The sequence below is a fragment of the Triticum urartu genome, chromosome 6 (assembly GCF_003073215.2).
Source record: "Triticum urartu cultivar G1812 chromosome 6, Tu2.1, whole genome shotgun sequence".
NCBI lineage: Eukaryota > Viridiplantae > Streptophyta > Magnoliopsida > Poales > Poaceae > Triticum > Triticum urartu.
The window spans coordinates 33,751,615-33,775,795 of NC_053027.1; the positions used below are offsets into that span (position 1 = coordinate 33,751,615).

Genomic DNA, 24,181 nt, shown 5'->3' on the forward strand with positions numbered 1-24,181 from the left:
TGCAGTCACAAAATATTAAAGATACTAGCATCACACTGCTCTTACTACGTGACATTCACCAGAAAATATCACTTACCCTGTGCCTCGTCAAGCCGCTTGTTAACAAGCTCGATGTCGGCATCCGCCGCATCCAGTTGTCACTTTAGTTCGGCAAACTCATGAGTCCAGCTAGCCACCGAAGCTTCCACTACCTGCACATAAAGGCAGTATGGTTACCTGGGACTACGATCCTCTGTTTGCTGCCGTTCTCGGTGACAACCAGAGTCTCAGGCATACTAAGGCATAGCCTAGTGGTGGGAAGGGGCTGATGCCTTCCCACCCACCCAGGTTCAAGGCATGGTACTTGCAATTTGGGTTTGTTGCAACAATTATACTGTAGGGGGTTCCCTTACAGTCTTTCTGTCAAAAAAAACAACCAGAGTCTTAGGGGCTACTATCTACACATGGCACACCTAAAAATGTGCGGTACTATCACAAAGGTATATCATTTTACGTACCTCAAAACCCGTTAGTAGACTCATAAAGGCGTCATGCAACCTGCTTTCGGCGGACGAAATCCTTTCCATCATTGTACCCATCAACGCACGGTGTTCTTCTGAGATGGTTGCTCGCTTCAGCAGATCCCTCAGTACGTCCGACCGCATACCAGACGGCGCCAGACTCTTTTGTCGGCCCTCTTCAAGAGTCGGATGCTGGGGACTTCGGGTGACTATAGGATTATCTTCTGGCCTCACCGGATCCGGAGAGGCCCTCCGTGACGACACTTCAAGGTCGCCCGCTTCTTGAGCGGGGGAGTCCGGGGGAGGCGTTTCCCTCTCCATCATCTCCGGAAGAAGGTCCCATGAAGACGAGCTCTGTTGACAAGGGCTAAGATCCGAACTGCAAGATAAACGCTTCGGTTATTTTCCTCGGAAGTAAGGTAGAATGTCTCTACTATTAAGTAGATTTTTATCACTTACGACTCGTTAGAGGGCTGATCCCCGCACGAACTTTGTGCGACAAGAGCACCCTCCGAGACGGGACCCTCTGGTGGAGTTTTCTTCCCCTATTTGGAAACCTTGGTTTCTGGATCATCAGAGGTAGTCCTCTTCCTCCCCCGGGGCGAGGGAATGTCAGATTCCTTCCCTTGGCTATCCTCCCTCACGGAGGCGCCCGTTCCCTCAGTTGGAACAGGTAGCGGTGGAGGCCCGCTTTGGCCCTCTTTATTCCCCCCTTCATCTTCCTTTGAGGGCACCAGGAAAGGTGCTGGCTTAAGCATCTTTTCCAGCACCGGATTATCCAAGCCTTCGGGAAGGGGGGCCGAACACCGGATCATCTTTGCCTTTGCTATCCAGTCCTGGTCAAAGAGCGATTCTTCAGAATGATGTCATGATAAAAGAAAGATAGTGTGTTCGGTTAGAGGATTACTTACATGGGCCGCGGTGCAGTTGCTGCTCAGGCCCACGTCCTCGGAGGTGTCCGGACACTCTATCTGGGGTCTGAAGAATGACTTGTACATCTCCTCATGCGTCAGGCCGAGGAAATTATGAATAGCGCGCAGTCCTTTTGGGTTCAATTGCCATAAATGGAGGGGCCGGCGTTTGCAAGGCTGGACTTGACGAACCAGCATGACTTGCACTACCATAACCAAACTAAAATCTCCCTTGAAGAGATCCTGGATGCGGCTCTGTAGTTTGGGCACATCCTTGGCTGGACCCCAGCTCAGCCCCCTGCTGATCCATGACATCAGTTGTGGTGGAGGGCCCGAGCGAAAGGCGGGGGGAGCCACCCACTTGGCACTTCTGGGAGCGGTGATGTAGAACCACTCCCTTTGCCATAATCCAGACACCTCTGGAAAGGAACCTTTTGGCCACGGAGCTCCAGCAATCTTGCTTATTAATGCACCTCCGCACGCTGCATACTGGCCCTCGACCGTCTTCGACTTCACATCAAAGGTCTTGAGCCACAGGCCAAAGTGAGGGGTAATGTGGAGGAAGGCCTCACATACGACAATAAATGTCGAGATGTGGAGAAAGGAATCCGGGGCTAGATCGTGGAAATCAAGCCCGTAATAGAACATCAAACCCCTAACGAAGGGATCCAGAGTGAGGCCTAGTCCTCGGAGGAAGTGGGAGATGAACACGACGTCTTCGTTGGGTTTGGGACTAGGGACAACCTGCCCTCGGGCGGGCAGCCGATGCGAGACTTCAGCGGTCAAGTATCTTGCCTCCCTCAACTTCTTGATATCCTCTTCCGTGATGGAGGAGGGCATCCACCGGCCCTGGAGGCTGGATCCGGACATGATTGAAGGTCCGAAGCACCTAACCTGGGTTTGGGGTGTTAGAACTCGAGGCGGGGGAAGGATTCGATTGAGCACGAGAGGAAAAAGGTAAAAACCTTGACCCTTTATAAAGAGGGTGAATATCAAGCGTCCTCCTCGTGGCCGTTTGGGACTTACCTAAGATCTAGGAGTCCTAGGCGTGGTTGGGTTACCCATGCCCGTATTGATGAGAATCCCATAATAAGGGGGACAGGTTCTCCGCTTTGACAAGACGTGTCAAGAAACTGCCTCGCGTTATGTGCGGGGCTAGTTAAAGGAAACGGTTCGAATAATCACCGGGCCATGGCATAATGTCATGTTGCCAACACGTGTCAGTAGATTAGATTTGTGGAAATATTACTCTCTCTACGGTGGTATGTGGAACTTATTTTACAGGGTCGGACACTATCCTTGTATTCAAATTCTTCCGTGGTGTATTCGGAGGAGGAACCCACCTTGCAATGCCGAAGACAATACTGCGCGCCGGACTCGTCATCATTGAAGCCTGGTTCAGGGGCTACTGAGGGAGTCCTGGATTAGGGGGTCTCCGGATAGCTGGACTATATCCTTTAGCCGGACTGTTAGACTATGAAGATGCAAGATTGAAGACTTCGTCTCGTGTCCGGATGGGACTCTACTTGGCGTGGAAGGCAAGCTAGGCAATACGGATATGTATATCTCCTCCTTTGTAACCGACCTTGTGTAACCCTAGCCCCCTCTGGTGTCTATATAAACCAGAGGGTTTTAGTCCGTAGGACAACATACAAGCATACCATAGGCTAGCTTCTAGGGTTTAGCCTCTCCGATCTCGTGGTAGATCAACTCTTGTAATACTCATATCATCAAGAATAAATCAAGCAGGACGTAGGGTTTTACCTCCATCAAGAGGGCCCGAACCTGGGTAAAACATCGTGTCCCCTGCTTCCTGTTACCATCCGCCTTAGACGCACAGTTCGGGACCCCCTACCCGAGATCCGCCGGTTTTGACACCGACAGTGATGCTCGTCATATCTCTCTTGAACCACCTTTACCACTCGGCCGCCACGTTAAGCGGTTCAACGAGGTTCCCATTGCTTCCTATCTTAAGTTGCGTCATGATGTTGATCAATTTTCGGCTGCTCGCGACTCTAGGGACAATCTTTTTCGCACTAATGTCCAAGCTGACATTTTTACCACAGTCATCATTCCTAAAGGTCTTTCTCTGCATTTGTGCATTGATCTAGAGCATATTCGTACTCATCCAGAGAAATATTTCGGGGCTATTGAGCTCATTGAGTCATCCAATCTTGCTGCTCCATTTGCATTTCACCATGACTTTAACCACGCCGCCATTCATCAATTCTATGCCACATGTTTCTTCGGTCCAAATAACACTGTTACTTGGATGACCTCTGACACAAAGCTCACGTCTTCTTATTCGCAATCTGTTGCTGGCCTTGGTTTTTCTGACACCGGGTTCAAAATTCTCAAAGATGACCCCGAACATAGGCCCAAGGGCATTGTTGCATGTGATGATCTTCTCAAACCCATAGAAGAAATGACTGATGAGGAGAAACAGAAGGGCCTTAACCAAGTCTCCATTTGGCGCTCTTCTTTCTTCATTATCTATGACTGTGGCATTCGCACCATTTATCCTAAGATGGGTGACAAGGGATCTTGCAGTAGCTACTGCATCGATCTCATGCATCGCCTCTATCCCTCATTTTCTGTGGCATGAGATTCGCCTCGCTTCTCTCTAGCACAAGCGGGCCTTTCCTCATGCTCCCTTTCTTCAGGCATTCATCGAGAGTGTGGCTCCTTTTCCTATTATCTGCACTCATTTGCATGAGCGATGGGTCATTCCCGCACACATGGCAGATGATTATGTTCCCAAGGACTCTTCCTCTTCTGCTCATCCGCGCCGCACTACTCTAGCATTCCTCGTTCTGCTCCTACTGATCCCTCCGGATCTCCACCATTTGGTCGCATTGCTTGCTTTCTTGGGAAGGCTCACTCTGCCTTGATGAAGGCTGTTACCTTTTGACTGCTCCCAAAATCACAATGTTGTCACTCGCCTGATCACCTCCAAGAATGCTCTGAAGGCTTGTCTGAGAGACTCCGGAGTATTCGGACAGAGTGATGATGACCGTCTTCCTGATGCTCCCTCTTCTGACTTTGGATTTCCTTTGGGTCCTGAGTGGTCTGACTTCTTTGACGAGGCCGGTGGAAGTGGTGCTCATGATGACCATGATGGTGTTGGGTTCTAATGATGATGATGATGTTCTGGTTGCTCCTCTTGGCCCCTTTTGGGTACTTGATGCCAAGGGGGAGTAAGCACTTATCCTCCTAGTACTGTAATATGTGATGTTAGCTTGTATCGAACTATGTTATGTATCTTACCATGAACCTTGTTATAACTATTGTTGCTTTATGTTCTATGATGTGAGTGATGAACCTATTTATGGTATTTATGGTATCATGTGTTACTTGAGATTTGGGTGTTTTGGTATCACATGAGGGGGGGCTCCTCTCATGCTTATTTGTAATTGTGCACATAGTTAGGGGGAGCTCCGCAACAAATCCTTTCGATATTCAAAGTTTTTTTATTATTGAGAAGTGCGTGTATGTTGTCATCAACTACCAAAAAGGGGGAGATTGAAAGTGCAATCATGCCCTTAATCTTATTTTGATGTTGATGACAACATGCATATATGGGACTAATCATGTTTGTCAAGTATATCTCAGGATTAAGTCTCAAGGGCATGTGTGGATCGTAACTAGGGACAAATGCATATCATTCAAGATCGAAGATACAAGAAAATAGCTCTGGCTTTTTTTCTTTGTTTGCGGCTTTGTTTCTTGAGTATAGGGATCCCCCACTATTAAGAGGGGATCGTTGGATCTGTGAAAGATTTGCTCAAAACCCACCAACTCCATTTTTCACCGGATATCCGGTACTCTACGGGCGTCCCGAGCCCTCACAGCTGCTTCGGCTCTCCACGAACGTCCGGTGTTTCTTCACAGTACGATATTTGCGGATATCCGAGCTTCTCCGGACGTCCGTTTTCCTCCGGAGGTCCGACACTTTCTCAATAGAAATTATTTACGGATTTCCGGTCTTCTCCGGACGTCCGATCGCTGGTCGACCGGCACATTCCGGACGACCGATGGATGTGTGCTGATTCGTGGCATGTGGAGTTCCAGCGACCAAACGACCGATGTCTCTCGGACGTCCGGACGTATCTGTGCCACCGGACGTCCGGTCTTGTCCGGACGTCCGACCTCTACAGTGCACTTAAGTGGCTCAAACGGTTACTTTTACACTTCCACTATATATAGCCTTCCTCCCCCCACGGGATAAGGTTGACCATTCACTTTGAACTTTCTAAGAACACATCTCACTCCCTCTCTTGATTCCCTACACCAAATCCTAGATCCCCAAGGGATTTAGGAACTTTTGAGAGAAGTTCTCCAATCAAGGGATAGATCCGCTCCTTCCCCTTCGTCTCACCAAAGGAATTCGTGATTTTAGCAAGTTCTTGAGCATTTCCCAATGTTCTTGTTACTCTTGGAGGTTGGAGACTCCTAGGCGGTAGGAGTCTTTCAGATAGGAATCGACCATTGTGATTACCCCCGGAAAAGTTTGTGAGGGTTTGGAGACCACCCCAAGGTCTACCACTAGTGGTTGAGAAACGCCTTCATGGTGTTGTCTCAAAGAGAGAATAGGGTGAGCCTTCGTGGCATTGGTGTGCCTTCGTGGTAACATCCACTTCTCTAAACGGTGGCGTAGCTTCCCTTCAAGAAAGTGAACATCGGCATACATCCTCGTCTCTTGGAGTTGCGGTTATTCCTAACACTAAACTCCCTACTTGTGGTTACTTGTCTCTTTGCACTTACGCTTATCATATTGTGCTTGCTTACTCATATATTTGTGCCACTTGTTTAGCTTGCTTAGATCTTAGTATCATACTTGCAATGGTTAGGCTCACTTTCATATTCCGCATTATTGCCTAAAATTGCTAAGTAATAATTAAAAATTTTAATTGTACCTATTCACCCCCCCCCTCTAGGTCCATCTCGATCCTTTCACCTGTATCTCTCCATAAGTTGTTGTACCAAGAAAATGGCTTCCATGGTCGACCTCCCAGGCATGAAACCAAACTGATTTTTGTTCACACTTGTCATTCTTCTTAAGCGGTGCTCAATGACTCTCTCCCATAGCTTCATTGTATGGCTCATCAGCTGAATTCCATGGTAATTAGTACAACTCTGAACACCCCACTTGTTCTTGAAGATTGGTACTAATATACTCCGTCTCCATTCTGTTGGCATCTTGTTTGCTCAAAAAATTAGGTTGAAAAGCTTGGTTGGCCATACTATCGCTATGTCTCCGAGGCCTTTCCACACCTCAATGGGGATACAATCAGGGCCCATCGCCTTGCCTCCTTTCATCCTTTTTAAGGCCTCCTTGACCTCATACTCCTGAATTCGCCGCACAAAACGCATGCTGGTCTCATCAAAGGAGTCGTTCAGTTCAATGGTAGAACTCTCATTCTCCCCATTGAACAGCTTGTCGAAGTACTCCCGCCATCTATGCTTAATCTCCTCGTCCTTCACCAGGAGTTGGTCTGCTCCGTCCTTGATGCACTTGACTTGGCTAATATCCCTCGTCTTCCTCTCTCGGATCTTGGCCATCTTATAGATGTCCCTTTCGCCTTCCTTCATGCCTAGCCGTTGGTAGAGGTCCTCATACGCCTGACCCCTTGCTTCATTGACAGCTCGCTTTGCGGCCTTCTTCACCATCTTGTACTTCTCTATGTTGTCTGCACTCCTATCTAGGTACAAGCGTCTGAAACAATCTTTCTTCGCTTTAATTGCCTTCTAGACATCATCATTCCACCACCAGGTATCCTTATCTTCGCTTCTCCTTCCCCTGGACACTCCAAACTCCTCCGAGGCCACCTTACGAATGTAAGTTGCCATCTTCATCCACACATTGTCCGCATCCCCTCCTTCCTCCCAAGGGCCCTCCTTAATGACTCTCTCCTTGAACGCCTGAGCTACCTCCCCCTTGAGCTTCCACCACTTCGTCCAAGCGATTTGGGCACGCTTATCCCACTGGACACGAATCCAAAAGCGGAAGTCAACAACCACCAGCTTATGCTGAGGTACAACACTCTCTCCAGGTATCACCTTACAATCTAGGCACGCAAACCTATCTTTTTTCTCGAGAGGATGAAATCAATCTGGCTAGAGTGTTGGCCACTACTAAAAGTCACCAGATGTGATTCTCTCTTTCTGAAGAAGGTGTTAGCTACAATCATGTCGTAGGCTAGAGCAAAACTTAAGACATCTTCTCCTTCTTGATTCCTGATGCCATAGACAAAGCCCCCATGCACCCCTTCAAAACCTGCGTTAGATGTGCCCACGTGGCCATTGAGATCTCCTGCTATGAAGAGCTTCTCGCCAATCAGTACACTCCTAACCATGTCTTCCTGGCCTTCCCATAACTCCCTCTTGGTGTTCTCACTGTGGCCTACTTGCGGGACATACGCGCTGATAACATTGAGAACTAAGTCCCCAACTACTAGTTTGACCAGGATAATCCGGTCATCACGTCTCTTGACGTCTACCATTCCATACTTGAGGCTCTTGTTGATCAAGATGCCTACGCCATTTCTGTTTGCAGCCGTCCGAGAGTACCATAGCTTGAAGCTGGTATCCTCCACCTCCTTCGCCTTCTGTCCCCTCCATTTGGTTTCTTGGACGCAAAGGATATCAACACCTCTCATCACCGCTGCATCAACTAGCTCCCGAAGTTTCCCTGTCAGAGACCCTACGTTCCAGCTACCTAAGCGAATCCTCCTAGGCTCGGCTAGCTTCCTTATCCTTCGCACTCGTCGAGTCAAATGCGAAGACGACCCTTGCTCATTAAATATCTCAAATAATTTGGACAGATTAAAACATGATGAAATTTTAAATTGCAAATTGCTACAAGATTGATTTGTATAGTCTAGTCTCCTAATTGTAGCAAAATATAATGTTTGCAGTTAGGGAAGTGTATTAGTTGAGTTAACGAGGAAGGGATACATCAGACATGACAATAGCTGTGGCTGAGCCAAACTGATTCTCACTTGTTAGGAATATGAACGAAGTAGATCCCATACTGCCTTTTCTTGCTAATCCCAGGCAAGCCCACGCTGTAGACCGGACAGTCATCTTTGCAAGGATGTGCTAGAACTTATTTTGAGTGGATCGGTGGGGCAAGTGAAGCTTAACGCCAGGGTCGGACAGTCTTGGAGATGGTCCAGTGGCTGGCCACCTGTCACGCTTTCATGGCACACTGCATATTTGATCTTTCCTCGACACCCTGCTTCCTCATCCATTTATTAGCAGCTCTCCATTCTCTTCCTCATGCCCTCGCCAACCAACCTTCTCTTTTATTTGCTGATATTCTGCCCCCTCTCTATTGGATATGCTCTTTCACTTTGCTTCCTTGTCCATCCAGCTGCCTTGCTGTCAGTTATCTCCTCCTTGTTACTACTATTTATCATTTTTCTTGCAGTTATTGCAGTTTTATGGACGATTGTTCTAGTGTTAGCCGGTTTGCTTAAATATTTTCTCAGCATATCTCGCAATGTTTGTCTAATTGGAATATGTAACTGCCACCTATCCAACCATAGGTAGCTATGTTTTGTGGGCAGCCTGTTTTCTCGATATTTGGTCATGTTAGATGTTCGATACGGCATATTAAATGCATGATCAAAATGGCTGGATTCACCATAAATGCTGCTTTAATCTTGAATTACATTTTGACTTAACATTTATTTATCATTATAAGTGGTGGCCAAAGTATTGTTTTGATGCTGTACAGATTAAAATAGAATGACATATATATTGTAGATTGAAGGAAGTGTATCTACTAATAAGATGATGAACGATCCCTTACTTGATGAATTTAACTAAATTTGTTTTGTTAGCAACTAGCTAGGTAAACCAGGCTTCTCCTTTCCTACTCCATGAAGCCCCCATATGCCATTATAACAAAAAATATTTTAAATGATTTGATAAGCTAGGATCTTCAGAATTGGCCTCTAATGGTTTTGCTATAATCACTAATCTTTAGCCTCTACTAAGTTCAAATGTAGCCAAAAACTTGATGGTGGTAATGGAATTTCTAGGCGAGCCACTATTCTACAAATCACCTACTGCTTCTCTATGTTTGTATTGCTAGCATTGTATTAATGCTGAGAGGACCCAAATTTGGAGGTTTTGGTAGAAGTCCACAATACTAGTGAAGCAACGTTTACTGTTTGAGTCGTAAAAAAATTGGGCGATATAACTTTAATAGCTTTTGCATGAAAACAAATTGGTTTGGCTGATGAAATTGATTGATCTGCAGGTGTCTGGAATTACACTCTGGTGGTAGATGCAGAAGTGGCTTTTTTGCTGTACGTTCTTCCATTTTATATGCTGTGTTGGCGCTGGCATTAGTCATTAGTCAACTGGCATGAAGACACGATTCGCTTGTTTGTGTGGGTGCTGTCAAGTTATCTCGCTTGAAAGCGTTTGAGGCAAACCAAAGTCTTCTGTCATGTGTTGTGTCTGGTCGAGATTGTAACTACTAATCTCTGATCAAGCTTTTGTCTTCTTTTTTTTTGTGTGTGCAAGCGTGCACTTGGGTTTGTACTCCCTCTATTCCATATTACTTGTTGCTGATTTACTACAGAGGGAGTACAACATTAGATATAAATATGTATGTCGAAAAGATAGCAATGCTGCGGTGATGCTATAAGAGTACTAAATCATCGACAAGTAATATGGAACAGAAGGAGTACTACATTAGATATAAATATGTATGTCGAAAAGATAGCAATGCTGCGGTGATGCTATAAGAGTTGAATTTGTGCCACATGATCAACACACGCAGTTGTCAGGATCACATTACTCTTGGCGAATATAAGATGGCACCCCATTGTGTTGTTACCAGAATGCCCAGGATGTGAGCTGTGTACTCCCTCCGTCCTATAATATAAGACGTTTTCTAACACTACACTATGTTAAAAAACATCTTACATTATGGGACGGAGGGAGTAGAATTTAATCTCTCTGTTGCTCAGGATGCATAAAGTTTGTCTTCTGTTTCATTTCGCTGGAATCTGGAGGAAGATACAACGATCCAGTTCGTGCCCACTGAAGCAGAGCGCGGTATGCAGTAACTCTGCTCATGAACTCATCTTGAATAAAATGGACGTGTTTTGCACCCGTCAACTCTTTTTCCCCCCTGTAGAAAAGAAGGGAATAAGCAGATCAAAAAAAAAGAAGGGAATAAGGCCATTTTCCTATTGGCCGGCCTTTTCAGAATGGAGACTTATTAGCCAAACTCCAATCCCTTTGTTTTGATTACCGGGCAGCCAAATGGCAAGCTCCCCTGGCTTGTGTCCATGGAAATAACGACCCAAGCAGAGAAACCAGCAGTTGACTGAATCTCTTGCCGGCGAACTGGCAGCGTACACTGTCCACGGAAATTAGGACTTGTGTAATGGCAAGGGTGTGTGCGCTCATCTGCTGTCAACAACACTGTTGACACTTGAATAGAAAATGTAGATTACTCCTAGATAATCTTTTAGTTTTGATATTTATTATAACTGCCAATATTGTCTAAATGATTAACAAAATCGATGCAATCCTATATAATCTAACAACTGCTAGACATACAAACGTTCATGCAGACATCACCAACTTTGGTAATACCACTAAAATGGCATTGCAAACTAGTAACTCGTATTTTATTTGTAACATATTTTAACCACCCACCCTGTCTTAAGTCTAAAGCCCATGCCTTAAGCTATCCAGACGGTGTTTAATTTAAACACCTATTGTACTATAATAACATCTCAATTAGGACATCATTGACATCACCCTTGCTAGTCATACATCATGATTCAATGGTACTCCCGCTGTAAATAAATATAAGAGCTTAGTGATCTAAACGCTCTTATATTTATTACAGAGGCATATTCATAGTCCTGTTTATGAATATCTAGAGAAGAACACTGTAAGAAAAAGCATACATTTTCGCACACAGCAGGGCGCTGTTGTAACTATCTCTCCAAACATTGGTTGGCACAAAACCGAAAGCTTCATGGTCAGGTACTCAGGTATGTTCAGATAGTACTCGGCTTAATAAGTTTTCTATTTAATATTGTCACTAAGGGGATGTAGCTCAGATGGTAGAGCGCTCGCTTAGCATGCGAGAGGTATGGGGATCGATACCCCACTTCTCCAAATTTAATTTTTTTTCGCAAATCTCAATATTATACCATAAAAAAAACTATCTTGAGTTCACTTTTGCAAACTCCAAAAACTCCCCAAACATGCGCAAAATCCTTCTATACATAAAAGGAAAATTAAAACCACAATCTGTTCTGCAAACTAAGGCGGTGCAATAATAATCACATGCCAAGAGTTGAATGTCACCATCATGATTTTGTTAACCATCCGTACAGTAAAAAAAAGGCCTAAAAAAAGAGCAAAATGATAGCCAGGGTCAAAATTACAGCCTTCCAGAAATAAAGTAAAAAAAACTATCCAGTCAATCAATCTCACCAATGCTAAAAAGGGCATTGAAATGCAGCTCAGGGAGTTATATGAGCAAGGGGAGATCATGTATCGACAACGCTCGCGTGTGGATTGGCTCAAAGCTGGGGATTCGAATACAAAGTTTCTTCAAAACCGAGCAACTCACAGGAAGAGGAAGAATACTGTAAAATCCCTAAGACGGGAGGATGGAACTAGATGCACTGTCAATGATGAAATGCGGGACCTTGCTGCTTCCTTTTATGAGCGACTATTCACGTCGGATCGCAAGGGACCAATGATCTCCTGGATAATATTGCTACGGTGGTGGATGCGGGGATGAACGAGAGGCTAACTGCAGCGATTGCGGATGATGAGATTCAGATGGCCCTTTTCCAGATGGGGCCGACTAAGGCTCCGGGCCCCGACGGCCTTCCGACCCTTTTCTATCAGCGCCACTGGGCTCTGGTTAAAGATGACGTGTGTCGGGCGGTCAAGGAGTTCCTGGCGGGGGCAGCCCGGATCGATACCCCACTTCTCCAAATTTAATTTTTTTTCGCAAATCTCAATATTATACCATAAAAAAAACTATCTTGAGTTCACTTTTGCAAACTCCAAAAACTCCCCAAACATGCGCAAAATCCTTCTATACATAAAAGGAAAATTAAAACCACAATCTGTTCTGCAAACTAAGGCGGTGCAATAATAATCACATGCCAAGAGTTGAATGTCACCATCATGATTTTGTTAACCATCCGTACAGTAAAAAAAGGCCTAAAAAAAGAGCAAAATGATAGCCAGGGTCAAAATTACAGCCTTCCAGAAATAAAGTAAAAAAAACTATCCAGTCAATCAATCTCACCAATGCTAAAAAGGGCATTGAAATGCAGCTCAGGGAGTTATATGAGCAAGGGGAGATCATGTATCGACAACGCTCGCGTGTGGATTGGCTCAAAGCTGGGGATTCGAATACAAAGTTTTTTCAAAACCGAGCAACTCACAGGAAGAGGAAGAATACTGTAAAATCCCTAAGACGGGAGGATGGAACTAGATGCACTGTCAATGATGAAATGCGGGACCTTGCTGCTTCCTTTTATGAGCGACTATTCACGTCGGATCGCAAGGGACCAATGATCTCCTGGATAATATTGCTACGGTGGTGGATGCGGGGATGAACGAGAGGCTAACTGCAGCGATTGCGGATGATGAGATTCAGATGGCCCTTTTCCAGATGGGGCCGACTAAGGCTCCGGGCCCCGACGGCCTTCCGACCCTTTTCTATCAGCGCCACTGGGCTCTGGTTAAAGATGACGTGTGTCGGGCGGTCAAGGAGTTCCTGGCGGGGGCAGCCACGCCGGAGTCCTTTAATGACACCGTTATTGTTATGATTCCTAAGATTAGCTCACCCGAGCTTCTCTCCCAGTTTAGGCCCATAAGCCTTTGTAACGTGTTATACAAGATTGCTACCAAGGTCTTGGCAAATAGGCTCAAGAATATGTTGCTGCTACTTATCTCAGAAGAACAAAGTACTTTTGTGCCGGGCTGGCTTATTACTGATAATGTCCTTGTGGCCTATGAATGTGTGCATGCAATTCATACTAGGAAGCGGAAGAAACCTCTCTGTGCGGTCAAGCTAGATATGATGAAGGCGTACGACAGGGTTGAGTGGAATATTTTGGAGCATATGCTGCACAAAGTTGGCTTTGTTGATCAGTGGGTTCAGATGATCATGAGGTGTGTAAAATCTGCCAAATTTTGTGTCAAGCTCAATGGAGGCCTTTCCAGGGTTTTCCTTCCCTCTCGGGGCCTTCGGTAGGGTGACCCTCTCTCTCCCTACTTGTTCCTATTTTGTGTGGAGGGTTTTTCTGCTATGCTTCGGAGAGCTCAAGGAGAGGGGATGATCAAGGTTGTTACTCTTGGGAGCACTGGCCCCCATGTTACACATATGCTCTTCGCCGATGATAGCATTGTTTTCTTGGAGGGGTCGAGGGAGAACATGCACACTTTGAGAGAGACCCTGCTGAAATATGAGAGGGCGTCGGGCCAGAAGGTGAATATGCAGAAATCCTCCATCTACTTTGGCAAGGGTTGTGGGGATGAGCTGAAGGATGAGCTTAAAGGTGAGATTGGTATTTCTTCCGAAGCCCTGAGTGAGAGATATCTTGGGCTGCCTACTCAAGTGGGCAGATCCAAAGAAGGTACTTTCAAATTTGTCACCGAGAGCTCTAAGGGCAAGGTCACGGGCTGGAAGGGACAAGGCATGTCGAAGAAAGCCCGGGAAGTCCTAGTCAAATCGGGACTCCAAGCCACCTCCACTTTCACCATGAATTGTTTCCACCTCACAAAGAAAACGTGCCGGAATCTGACTTGTATTTCTCCTAATTTCTGGTGGGGTGCGATGAACGGTGAAAAGAAGGTGCATTGGGTCTCGTGGGAGAAGATGTGTGACTCGAAGCGTGCAGGAGGAATGGGTTTCTGTGACCCTGAAATGTTCAACCAAGCTCTCTTGGCGAAACAAGCATGGCGAATCTTGACTGCTCCTAACAGCTTGGTGGCAAGGGTTCTAAAGGCTAGGTATTTCAAGGAATGTTCCATCCTGTCAGCTACATGTCCCTCTAATGCGTCTTTCCCCTTCAGAAGTATTCTGTATGGCCGAAACCTCTTGAAAGAAGGTTTGATATGGCGTGTTGGGGATGGCAGTGGCATCAACATCCATCATGATAATTGGATCCCGCGGCAGGGCTCCTTACGACCACTGGGTCAGATATATCTGTCGGGCATAACCAAGGTGGCTGACTTGCTGGATGAGGAGGGTTCGGGTTGGGATATGCACAAGGTTGAGGCCATGTTCACTCCTTCGGATGCTGATGACATCAAGCAAATAGTTGTGGGGCGTGTTGGAGCGGATGACTACTTGGCGTGGAACGACACCAAGAATGGGGTGTTCAGTGTGAGGTCGGCATACCATTTGGCGGTTTCTCTGAGGAGGGTGAGGACTGGACGGCCGGCCTCATCTTCTTCGGTTCAGGACCATAAAGGGTATCTTGGCTTGTGGAGCACGAACGCGCCGGGGAAAGCTAAAATTCATGTTTGGAGAATGATCCGGAATGGCCTGGTAGTGGGTCATGAGCTTTATCGACGCCGGATCAAGCCAGGTGTTTTTTGTGCGGCCTGCGGAAGGGAGGAAACGGTTCTTCACAGATTTTGGGTTTGTCGACACTCCTCCCAGTTTTGGCAGATATTGTCTTCAGAGAAGGGTGTCGTGGTGGCAGCACCACCGCTTCCTGTAGACTCCCAAAAGGCACTCTCGAGCTGGCAGTTGAGTTTTTTTGCGGGTGCAACTGAAGATGAGAAACAAGCTATGGTTCATGCGACGTGCGGGCTGTGGCTTGCCCGCAATGAAGCTCGTGATGGCAAGAGGATTGCTCATCCACATGAGGTTGTCGAAGGAGTCCACTCACACCTGGTGGAGTGGTGTAATATTCATGCTATGGAGGCAAAAGCTCCGAAGTCTAGCCATGTGCAGAAATGGGAGGCGCCGGCGCCGGGCTGGGTGAAGGTGAATTCGGATGGGGCCGTCTCTAAGCAAAGGAACTCAGGTGGTGGAGGAGGGGTGCTTCGAGACCATGATGGTGTGTTCAGGGCTGGGGTGTGTCACTTCTTCCCTCACATGGCGGATCCTGAAGTTTCTGAAATTCTTGCTTGCCGACGGGGTGTACAGCTTGCTGTAGAGCTTGGAATCCAGCGTGTTCATCTTGAGCTCGATAGCAAGGCTGTTGTTCAGGTGTTGGTGCAGCCCGAAAGGTGTTTGAGTGCGGTGGGTCCGTGGATTCAAGAGATTAAAGCTTTGCTCAATTCCCGCATGGAGTTTCACGTCGATTGGGTTCGTCGTTCTACCAACGTTGATGCGCATAAGTTTGCTAAAGTAGGTGTGGGTGATGAGTTATGTAAGGTGTGGTTGGGGTCTCCCCCTGACTTTGTTCTTTCTGTAGTCGCTGACGACATTCCCAGCTATGCTGGTTAAATAAAACTGCGGCAGCATTGATCCTCAAAAAAAATGCTAAAAAGGATTAAAAAAAACTCCCCCCATGCCCAGCCAGAAACTTATGGCGGCATCTACCCTCCTTCCAATAGTGTGTGTCCGCACCCACACGCGTTTGTGTCAGAAATGCAAAATAGCTACCCGACTCGACGAAGCTCGAGTTACCGAAAAAAATGTAAAGAACATTTTGAAATCTAAAATAATATCGGGAATTTTGTACGTCAAACATATATATGTGTGAACCATATAAACATTTTTAATGCATATTTTTATTTGTGGGCTACACAGAAAACAAATATGTGGATAATTGGACCTACAATTTGCTATTGTGGATCCGCTTTTTTGTAGCGCAAAAATGAAGGTATTATTTCATAAAATTAAATAATTGGGCACTTCTCCAGTTTTAGTTTTGTTTTGTTTTTCGCGAATCTCAATATTATACTATAAAAAAATTATCTTGAGTTCACTTTTGCAAACTCCAAAAACTCCCCAAACATGCACAAATTCATTTTATACATAAAAGGAAAATTAAAACCACAATCTGTTCTGCAAACTAAGGCGGTGCAATAATAATCACATGCCAAGAGTTGAATGTCACCATCATGATTTTGTTAACCATCCGTACAGTAAAAAAAGACCTAAAAAAAGAGCAAACTGATAGCCGGAGTCAAAATTACAGCCTTCCAGAAATAAAGTAAAAAAAACTCATCTATATGTTGTGCCCTACACCCAACCAAATTTATCCAGTCAATCAATCTCACCAATTCTAAAAAGGATTAAAAAAAACTCCCCCCATGCCCAGCCAGAAACTTATGGCGGCATCTACCCTCCTTCCAATAGTGTGTGTCCACACCCACACGCGTTTGTGTCAGAAATGCAAAATAGCTACCCGACTCGACGAAGCTCGAGTTACCGAAAAAATGTAAAGAACATTTTGAAACCTAAAATAATATTGGGAATTTTGTACGTCAAACATATATATGTGTGAACCATATAAACATTTTTAATGCATATTTTTAGTTGTGGGCTGCACAGAAAACAAATATGTGGATAATTGGACCTACAATTTGCTATGTGGATCCTTTTTTTTGTAGCGCAAAAATGAAGGTATTCTTTCATAAAATTAATAATATAACTCACGTAAAAGATGCATATCTGTTAAAAAAATAATATAGGTGTGTGCGCGTGTGTGTTAAATATGCATTCATTTTGAAATTATTTTTTTGAGAAAGCATTCATTTTGAATTTCCCCTAAAAACAGACGACCTCTCCATCGTGGGCTTTCCAATGTCCAGCCCAGTTTTGGGCTCTTCGTTGTCACTCTCACGGCCTGCATTCACTGGCTCGATCGCGTCTACTGCATCTACATCGAGCCTAACCCACGTCCCACACCGCATTCTTCTGAAAAGAAAAAAAAAACATCCCACATCGTAGGGCGAGATGAGCAGCCTCCGCCGTCGCCGCCCTTCGCCGGCGGCGGTGCCGCCGCTGGAGGACGACAACCTCCTCTCCGAGATCCTCCTCCGCCTCCCCCCACAGCCGTCCACCCTCCCCCGCGCATCCCTCGTCTGCAAGCGCTGGCGCGGCCTCGTCTCCGATCCAGGCTTCTGCCGCCGCTTCCGCCGCCGCCACCGCCGCAACCCTCCCCTCCTCGGTTTCTTCCAAGTAGACGACGGGCTCTTCTTCGTGCCTTCCCTCAAGGCCCCGGATCGTATCTCGCCCGAGCGCTTCTCCTTGCAGCACGAAGATTTGGTCGACCGCTTCTTCTCCCTTGGATGCCGCCATGGCCTGGCGCTCATCTACCTTCGGAAGCGTCTCCAGCTCCTTGTGTGGGACCCGGTCACCGGCGACCAGCACCACATTGCCGTTCCCCCGGGGTTGGACACGGATACATCCCCAATCAGCGGCGCGGTGTTTCGCTCTGCCGGAGACGTCCAACACTTCCATCTGGCTTTGGTAGGGAGCAGTGAGGGACAAATTACGCAAGCAGTCGCCCGTGTTTACTCGTCGGAAACCGGTGTATGGGGCGACCTTATCACAACACCGCTTCAATTCGAGGATGCTGCCCATTTTCGCATCGCGGTTTCTACGATCAAGCCTGCTGTGCTGGTTGGGGGTTCTCTTTACTGGTTGCTTGATGGGAGCTCGGGCGGGATCCTTGAATTTGATATGGATCGGCAAAGACTAGCTGTGATACCTATGCCAGTAAATGGCCTCAGATTTGTCCACTTCTCGATGATACGGGCAGATGGCGGTGGATTTGGTCTCCTCGTTTTATCAGGCTTCAGTGCCCAATTCTGGAAGAGAAGGACCAATTGCGATGGTGTTGCTTCATGGGTGTTGGGAAGAACCATTGAAATTGACAAGCTACTTCAATGCGAACCAGAGTTGAATGGGAGCCAATTAATACTAGGTTTTGCTGAGGACAATAATGTGGTTCTTTTCTGGACAATTGATGGCCTTGTCATGTTACAGCTTGAGTCACTACAGTCTGAGAAAGTCTTGGGAACCAAAATCATGGCTCACTATCACTCATTCGAAAGTGTTTATACTACAGGTAATATCATGTTTTACATCATGGGTATAATAAAACCAAGTTAATTGTTGATAATTGTTTGAAGTAATACTGTGCACACACTTTCGTGTTAAGCTATCAATTTAGTAGTGCTATATCAGTTTTTTAATTGCGACTTGACGAACTAGATTTTCAAAAGTGATGTGATTTGTGATATTTTGTGTCATTTAGTTGATCTAAAGAGGGTCAGAGAATACCCTAAAGGATACCCATTTTTTGCACCTCTACTGAGGAGCTAATAGTCCTAGTGTGCATTTTTCATTTTTACGATAATCAGATCCGGTTTCATTTATCTTTCCCTGGCGTTGTCTCCAAATTGATTTTTTTTCAAACTACAGCTGTGAGTTTTATCTAAGTATCTTGATGCCTCCTCATGTCTGTTTGGCTTTTTGTTGGAATGTCCTTGGTTGTTTGACTTTGTATGCTTGCAGAAAGAGGAATTGGTGGTCCTGAAGCTGTTCTTTTGCACAACACCTGAGATTCTTGTCCAATTAGATATGCTATTGTGATTTACTGGTTACGCAGGTAAGCTTACCTTCTGCAAGCAGGTTGGGGCACTTGAACTCTTCTTAAACAAAATGTATGGCTTTCCTTTTTACTGCCACTCCTCAAGTACAAGAGAGGACCCAGAAATGTATGGCTTTCCTTTTTACTGCCACTCCTCAAGTACTACAAGAGAGGACCCAGATTTTCTCTACAACACTTTGCTTAGATGTTGCCCACCTGGCAGTGGTGGAGCTTGAACGAAATATGAGGGGCGAAGTTAAGCAGTGGTAGGCACAATATTTGGAGAATGGTTTTTCAAATTCTGGAGAAATCGACCATACAAAACAAAATTACCCTTCCATGAAGAAAAACACGATTTAGATTACCTTGTAAATATACATTATTCTTGGCAACTTTAAATATCTCAAATAATTTGGACAAATTAAAACATAATGAAATTTAAATTGCAAATTGCTAGACGATTGATTTGTATAGTCTAGTCTCTTAATTGCAGCAAAATATAATGTTTGCACTAGTGGAAGTGTATTTATTAAGTTAACAAGGAAGGGATGCATCAGGCATGACAATGGCTGTGACTGAGCGAAACTGATTCTCACTTGTTAGGAATATGAACGAAATAGATCCCATACTGCCTTTTTCCCGCTAATCCCAGGCATGTCCAAGGATGTGCTAGAACTTATTTTGAGTGGACCGGTGGGGCAAGTGAAGCTGAACGGCAGGGTCTGACAGTCTTGGAGATGGTCCAGTGGCTGGCCACCTGTCACGCTTTCATGGCACACTGCATATTTGACAGTCTTTTCTCGGCACCCTGCTTCCTCATCCCTTCATTAGCAGCTCTCCATTCTCTTCCTCATGCCTTCACCCATCTACCTTCTCTTGTATTTGCTGATATTCTGCCCCCTCTCTATTGGATGTGCTCTTTCAGTTGCCTTCCCTGTCCATCCAGCCGCCTCACTTTCAGCTAGCTCCTCCCTGTTACTCTCCCAGTTCCTTCTGTTAGTGCAGGTTCTTCTCCCTCTACTCCTCTGATGGCTGATGACTTAGGACCCTTCCCCTTTTCTGCATGTGTTTGTGTCTGCTCATAGATGATAATGATGTCACATTAGTGGTAGCATAACTAAATACATCATCTTTCATGTGCTTCATGGATGCTCTTTTGTTTTACTTCTACCATTTCTACATTGCATTTGATCATTTTGTATGGTTAAGGATATATCAAGTCCTAGTGTAATTTGTATGCTGTTCCCTCTCATTTCCTTTATACTTTCTTTAATTGTACGGGCTTATAGCTATGCCATTTGCACATTTTACACTGTTGATATTTGGGGTCATTATGGTACCTACTCCCTCCGTTCGGAATTACTTGTCTCGGATATGGATGTATCTAGAACTAAAATACATCTAGATACATCCATTTCTGCGACAAATAATTCCGAACGGAGGGAGTAGTGAAATAATGACTATTAGAATATTTGTTCTAGTGTTAGCCTGTTTTCTTAAATATTTTCTCAGCATATCTTGCAATGTTTGTCTAACTGGAATATGTATGGGCGGCCTATTTTCTCAATATTTGGTCATATTCGATGATCAATACTTCATATTAAACACATGATCAAAATGGCTGGATTCACCATAAATACTGCTTTAATCTTGAATTGCATTTTTAATTAACATTTATCATTGTACGTGGTGGCCAAAGTACTGTTTTGATGCTGTACGGATTAAAATAGAATGTCATAAATTGAAGGAAGTGTATCTATTAATAAGACGATCCATGATCCCTTAATTGATGCTTCGACTGAATCAATCTAACTAAGTTTGATTTGTTAGCAACTAGCTAGGTAAACCAAATGTTTCTCCTTTCCTATTCCATGAGCCCCTCATATGCCCATCATAACAAAAAATATTTTAAATGATTTGATGAGCTAGGATCTTCGGAATTGGCCTCCTATGGAGTTCTTAAAGCCACTAATCTTTTAGCCTCTACTAACATCAAATGTAGCCAAAAAACTTGACGTTGGCGATGGAATTTCTAGGCGTGCCACTATTTTGCAAATCACCTATTGCTTCTCTTTGTTCGTATTGCTGGCATTGTGTTAATGCTGAGAGGATCCAAATTTGGAGATTTTGGTAGAAGTCCACAACACTAGTGTAGCGACGGTTACTGTTTGAGTCGTACAAAAATTGGGCGATATAACTTTAATAGATTTTGCATGAATGACTTGTGCAGATTGGCTTGACTGATGAAATTGATTGCTCTGCAGGTGTCTGGAATTACAGTCCGGTGGCAGATGCAGAAATGGCTTTTTTGATGTAGGTTCTTCCATTTTATATGCTGTGTTGGTGCTGGTATTAGTCATTGGTCAACTGGCATGAAGACACGACGGCTCGTTTGTGTTGGCGCTGTCAGCTATCTCGTTTGCAAGCGTTTGAGGCAAGCTAAAGTCTTCTGTCCCGTGTTGTGTCTGGTCGAGATTGCAACTTCTAATCTCTACTTAAACTTTTGTCTTCTTTTTTTTTGCGTGTGTGCGTGCGTGCTCACAGGTTCATACTATTAGATATAAATTTGTGCGTCGAAAAGATAGGAATGCTGCGGTGAGGGTATTATGAGTTGAATTTGTGCTACAGTTGTCAGGATCTCATTACTCTTGGAGAATATAAGATTGCACCCCGTTGTGTTGTTACCAGAGTGCCCAGGATGTGAACTGTGTAGAATTTGCTGTCTGTGGCTCAGGATGCATAAAGTTTCTGTTCTGTTTCTACATGAGTTATTTCGCTGGAATTACGTTCAGAAGGTTCTAATGATACATCTCCAGCTCTAAATAATCCCTCAACTGTGAAGCTGCTGCATGTGTTGATGCAGAGAAACAAAACCGAATGCCTTTTGCAACAACAAAAAAGAGGAAGAAAGAAAACCAAACCGAATGCAAACAGTGATGCCTGTTATTGCACGTTTAATCATCTATGTTTAATCTGCCCTCCTAGCATCTGTTTCTACTTTCTTTAGGTGAATCCAAAATAACATGTGTTTCTGGCTTAGTTTAGTTTGCATCTACGTACGTTTGAAAGCTTAAATTGCCTTCAAGAATACTTTGAGCTACGAAGGTCAAGCTATAATTTGCCATGTTTATCTGCAAGACTTCTGAAGCATCTTGCAGTTTGTGGTTTCAACTATTCCTTGTCCAATCTAGCATTTCTTGGCTTCACATGGAGGTGGAGGATTATAGGAATCGTCAGGCGTGATTTCTTCAAAGAATCAGTTCCCTGCATCTTGACTGGAACATGATTGCCTGAAATGAGAGCAAAGAGCAAGGAGAATTTTCAGATGATAGAAGACAGAAATTTCATACAAATGGAACTTAATAAGAAGTACTACTAGCAAATGCCCAGTAGCAAAAGCAGGCGGCAAGCATTCACAAGATCAATTGCAGACAGCCATAGACAAATGGAGTAGAACAGTAGAATTACTAAGATTCAGATGGATGCATCTTTAGTATAGTATTTCCCACAGAAATCAGAGATACAATGCCCACCCTTTTGCTCGACGAATCTGAGGAAAGGGTCACTAGAGACTACCAGGCACTACATACAGATCTGCCAACCAAACGACTACTACTCATCTTGTCCATGAGAAATGGAACAGAGCAGCAACACTGGCTAGGCTATGGGGATGAGGACGGCTACTCCTTGGTGGCTGCGGTCTTCTTCTTGGGGGACTTGGCGGCGGTCTTCTTCTTGGGCGACTTGGTGGCCTCCTTCTCGGCGGCGGCGGGGGACTTCTTGGGGAGCAGCACGGAGTTGATGTTGGGGATGACGCCGCCGTGGGCGATGGTGACGCCGGCGAGCAGCCTGCCGAGCTCCTGGTCGTTGCGGACGGCCAGCAGCAGGTGGCGCGGGATGATGCGGGTCTTCTTGTTGTCCTTGGCCGCGTTGCCGGCCAGCTCCAGGACCTGCGATTCATTTCAACCAAGAACGGAATCGGTCATCTGTCCAACACAAGAGGAACGGAGCAGCAGAACAGACGCTCGAGGGCGGCGAGCGAAGATATGCGGTTACCTCGGCGGCGAGGTACTCGAGGACGGCGGCGAGGTAGACGGGGGCGCCGGAGCCGACGCGCTGCGCGTAGCGGCCCTTCTTGAGGTAGCGCCCGATGCGGCCCACGGGGAACTGGAGCCCGGCCTTCACGGAGCGGGTCACCGCCTTCTTCCTATCGCCGCCCTTCCTTCCGGCCATCTTCTTCTTGCTGCTTCTCCGGCGACGAGGTGTCCCTCTCGAGGTGTGGGGAACACGGGTGCTGGATCGGGGATGATGCGCGCTGCTCTGTGAGTTTGTGGGTTTGGACAGCGGCGAAGGGCGCGGCTTTTATTGGAGACGGGAGCTTCGCTCGAGGGGGGAGCGATCCGCGTGACGCGGTGCGCCCGCCGTTGGATCTGAGGGGAGATTGCCGGGCAGGGGGAGTGATCCGTGGGAGGACCAGATGGACCAATCAGAGAGCAGCGATTTGCATCGTCCAGGATACTACTTGGAATTCAAAATGAGTTCAAAACCAAATTCAGCCTATGTTTTAAAAAGTGGCTTGAATTATTATTGTAGTTGGTAAATGACTTGAGTTCTGATTTTGCTGGTTCGTTGAAGATAGAATTGCTAGTTGGAATGAGGTGGGTGTCAATGCATTTTCTATTTGAGCGCTGCTATACGCACAATAAACTTACAGCCAATGCCTAAACGATACTACATCGCAGCGCCACAGCGAGTGTGCACTCACGAGATTTGGACACGAATGAAGTACCGTTCTCAAATCGTGCGGAAAAGCATGTCTATGCAGCAATTTCGTTTCTATTTGGATGTTCGTCCATTGAATTGACCTCGTCTCCCTCTCTTCACCGAGCTTCCCCGGTCTCTCTCTCTCTCTCCCTCGGCTCTCCTCCATATCAGCGCTATATCTCCCTTGAAATGGGGAGGCGGGCAGACCTAGCTATCTGGCTCGTGCCATCCATGCCGGCCCGGTCGCACGCTAGCACGGCAGGGGCTAAACCGCTAGGGTCGTGCTTGGGCCGTGAGGCTGGGCACATGAACTGTTTATGTTTGATTTTTCATATATATGACCCAAAAAACAGCCCAATAGCAAAACGGCCCAAAAATAGCCCAAACAAGCCAAAAAAGCATGTGCCCCAAACGTGTTGCACGACGACCGGTTTGC

General features: G+C 45.8%; 2 protein-coding genes and 1 non-coding gene across 3 annotated transcripts; 2 read left to right on the forward strand and 1 right to left on the reverse strand.

The window, feature by feature from the left end:
- Positions 1-11,493: 11,493 nt before the first annotated feature.
- TRNAA-AGC lies at positions 11,494-11,566 on the forward strand. The gene has a single exon. It is a non-coding gene; the product is annotated as a tRNA-Ala (tRNA).
- Positions 11,567-17,290: 5,724 nt separating this feature from the next.
- LOC125514590 (putative F-box protein At3g16210) lies at positions 17,291-21,665 on the forward strand. The gene is made up of 3 exons (XM_048679927.1): positions 17,291-18,456; positions 18,906-18,999; positions 21,246-21,665. Exons 1-2 carry the CDS (start codon positions 17,340-17,342, stop codon positions 18,950-18,952), a joined length of 1,164 nt encoding a protein of 387 aa, XP_048535884.1. The 5' UTR covers positions 17,291-17,339; the 3' UTR covers positions 18,953-18,999; positions 21,246-21,665.
- Positions 21,666-22,462: 797 nt separating this feature from the next.
- Positions 22,463-23,313, reverse strand: LOC125514591 (protein H2A.5-like). The gene is made up of 2 exons (XM_048679928.1): positions 23,038-23,313; positions 22,463-22,931 (listed from the first exon to the last, which is right to left on the reverse strand). The coding sequence occupies exons 1-2, from the start codon at positions 23,212-23,214 to the stop codon at positions 22,662-22,664; spliced, it is 447 nt and encodes a 148-aa protein (XP_048535885.1). The 5' UTR covers positions 23,215-23,313; the 3' UTR covers positions 22,463-22,661.
- Between the last annotated feature and the right edge of the window lie 868 nt (positions 23,314-24,181).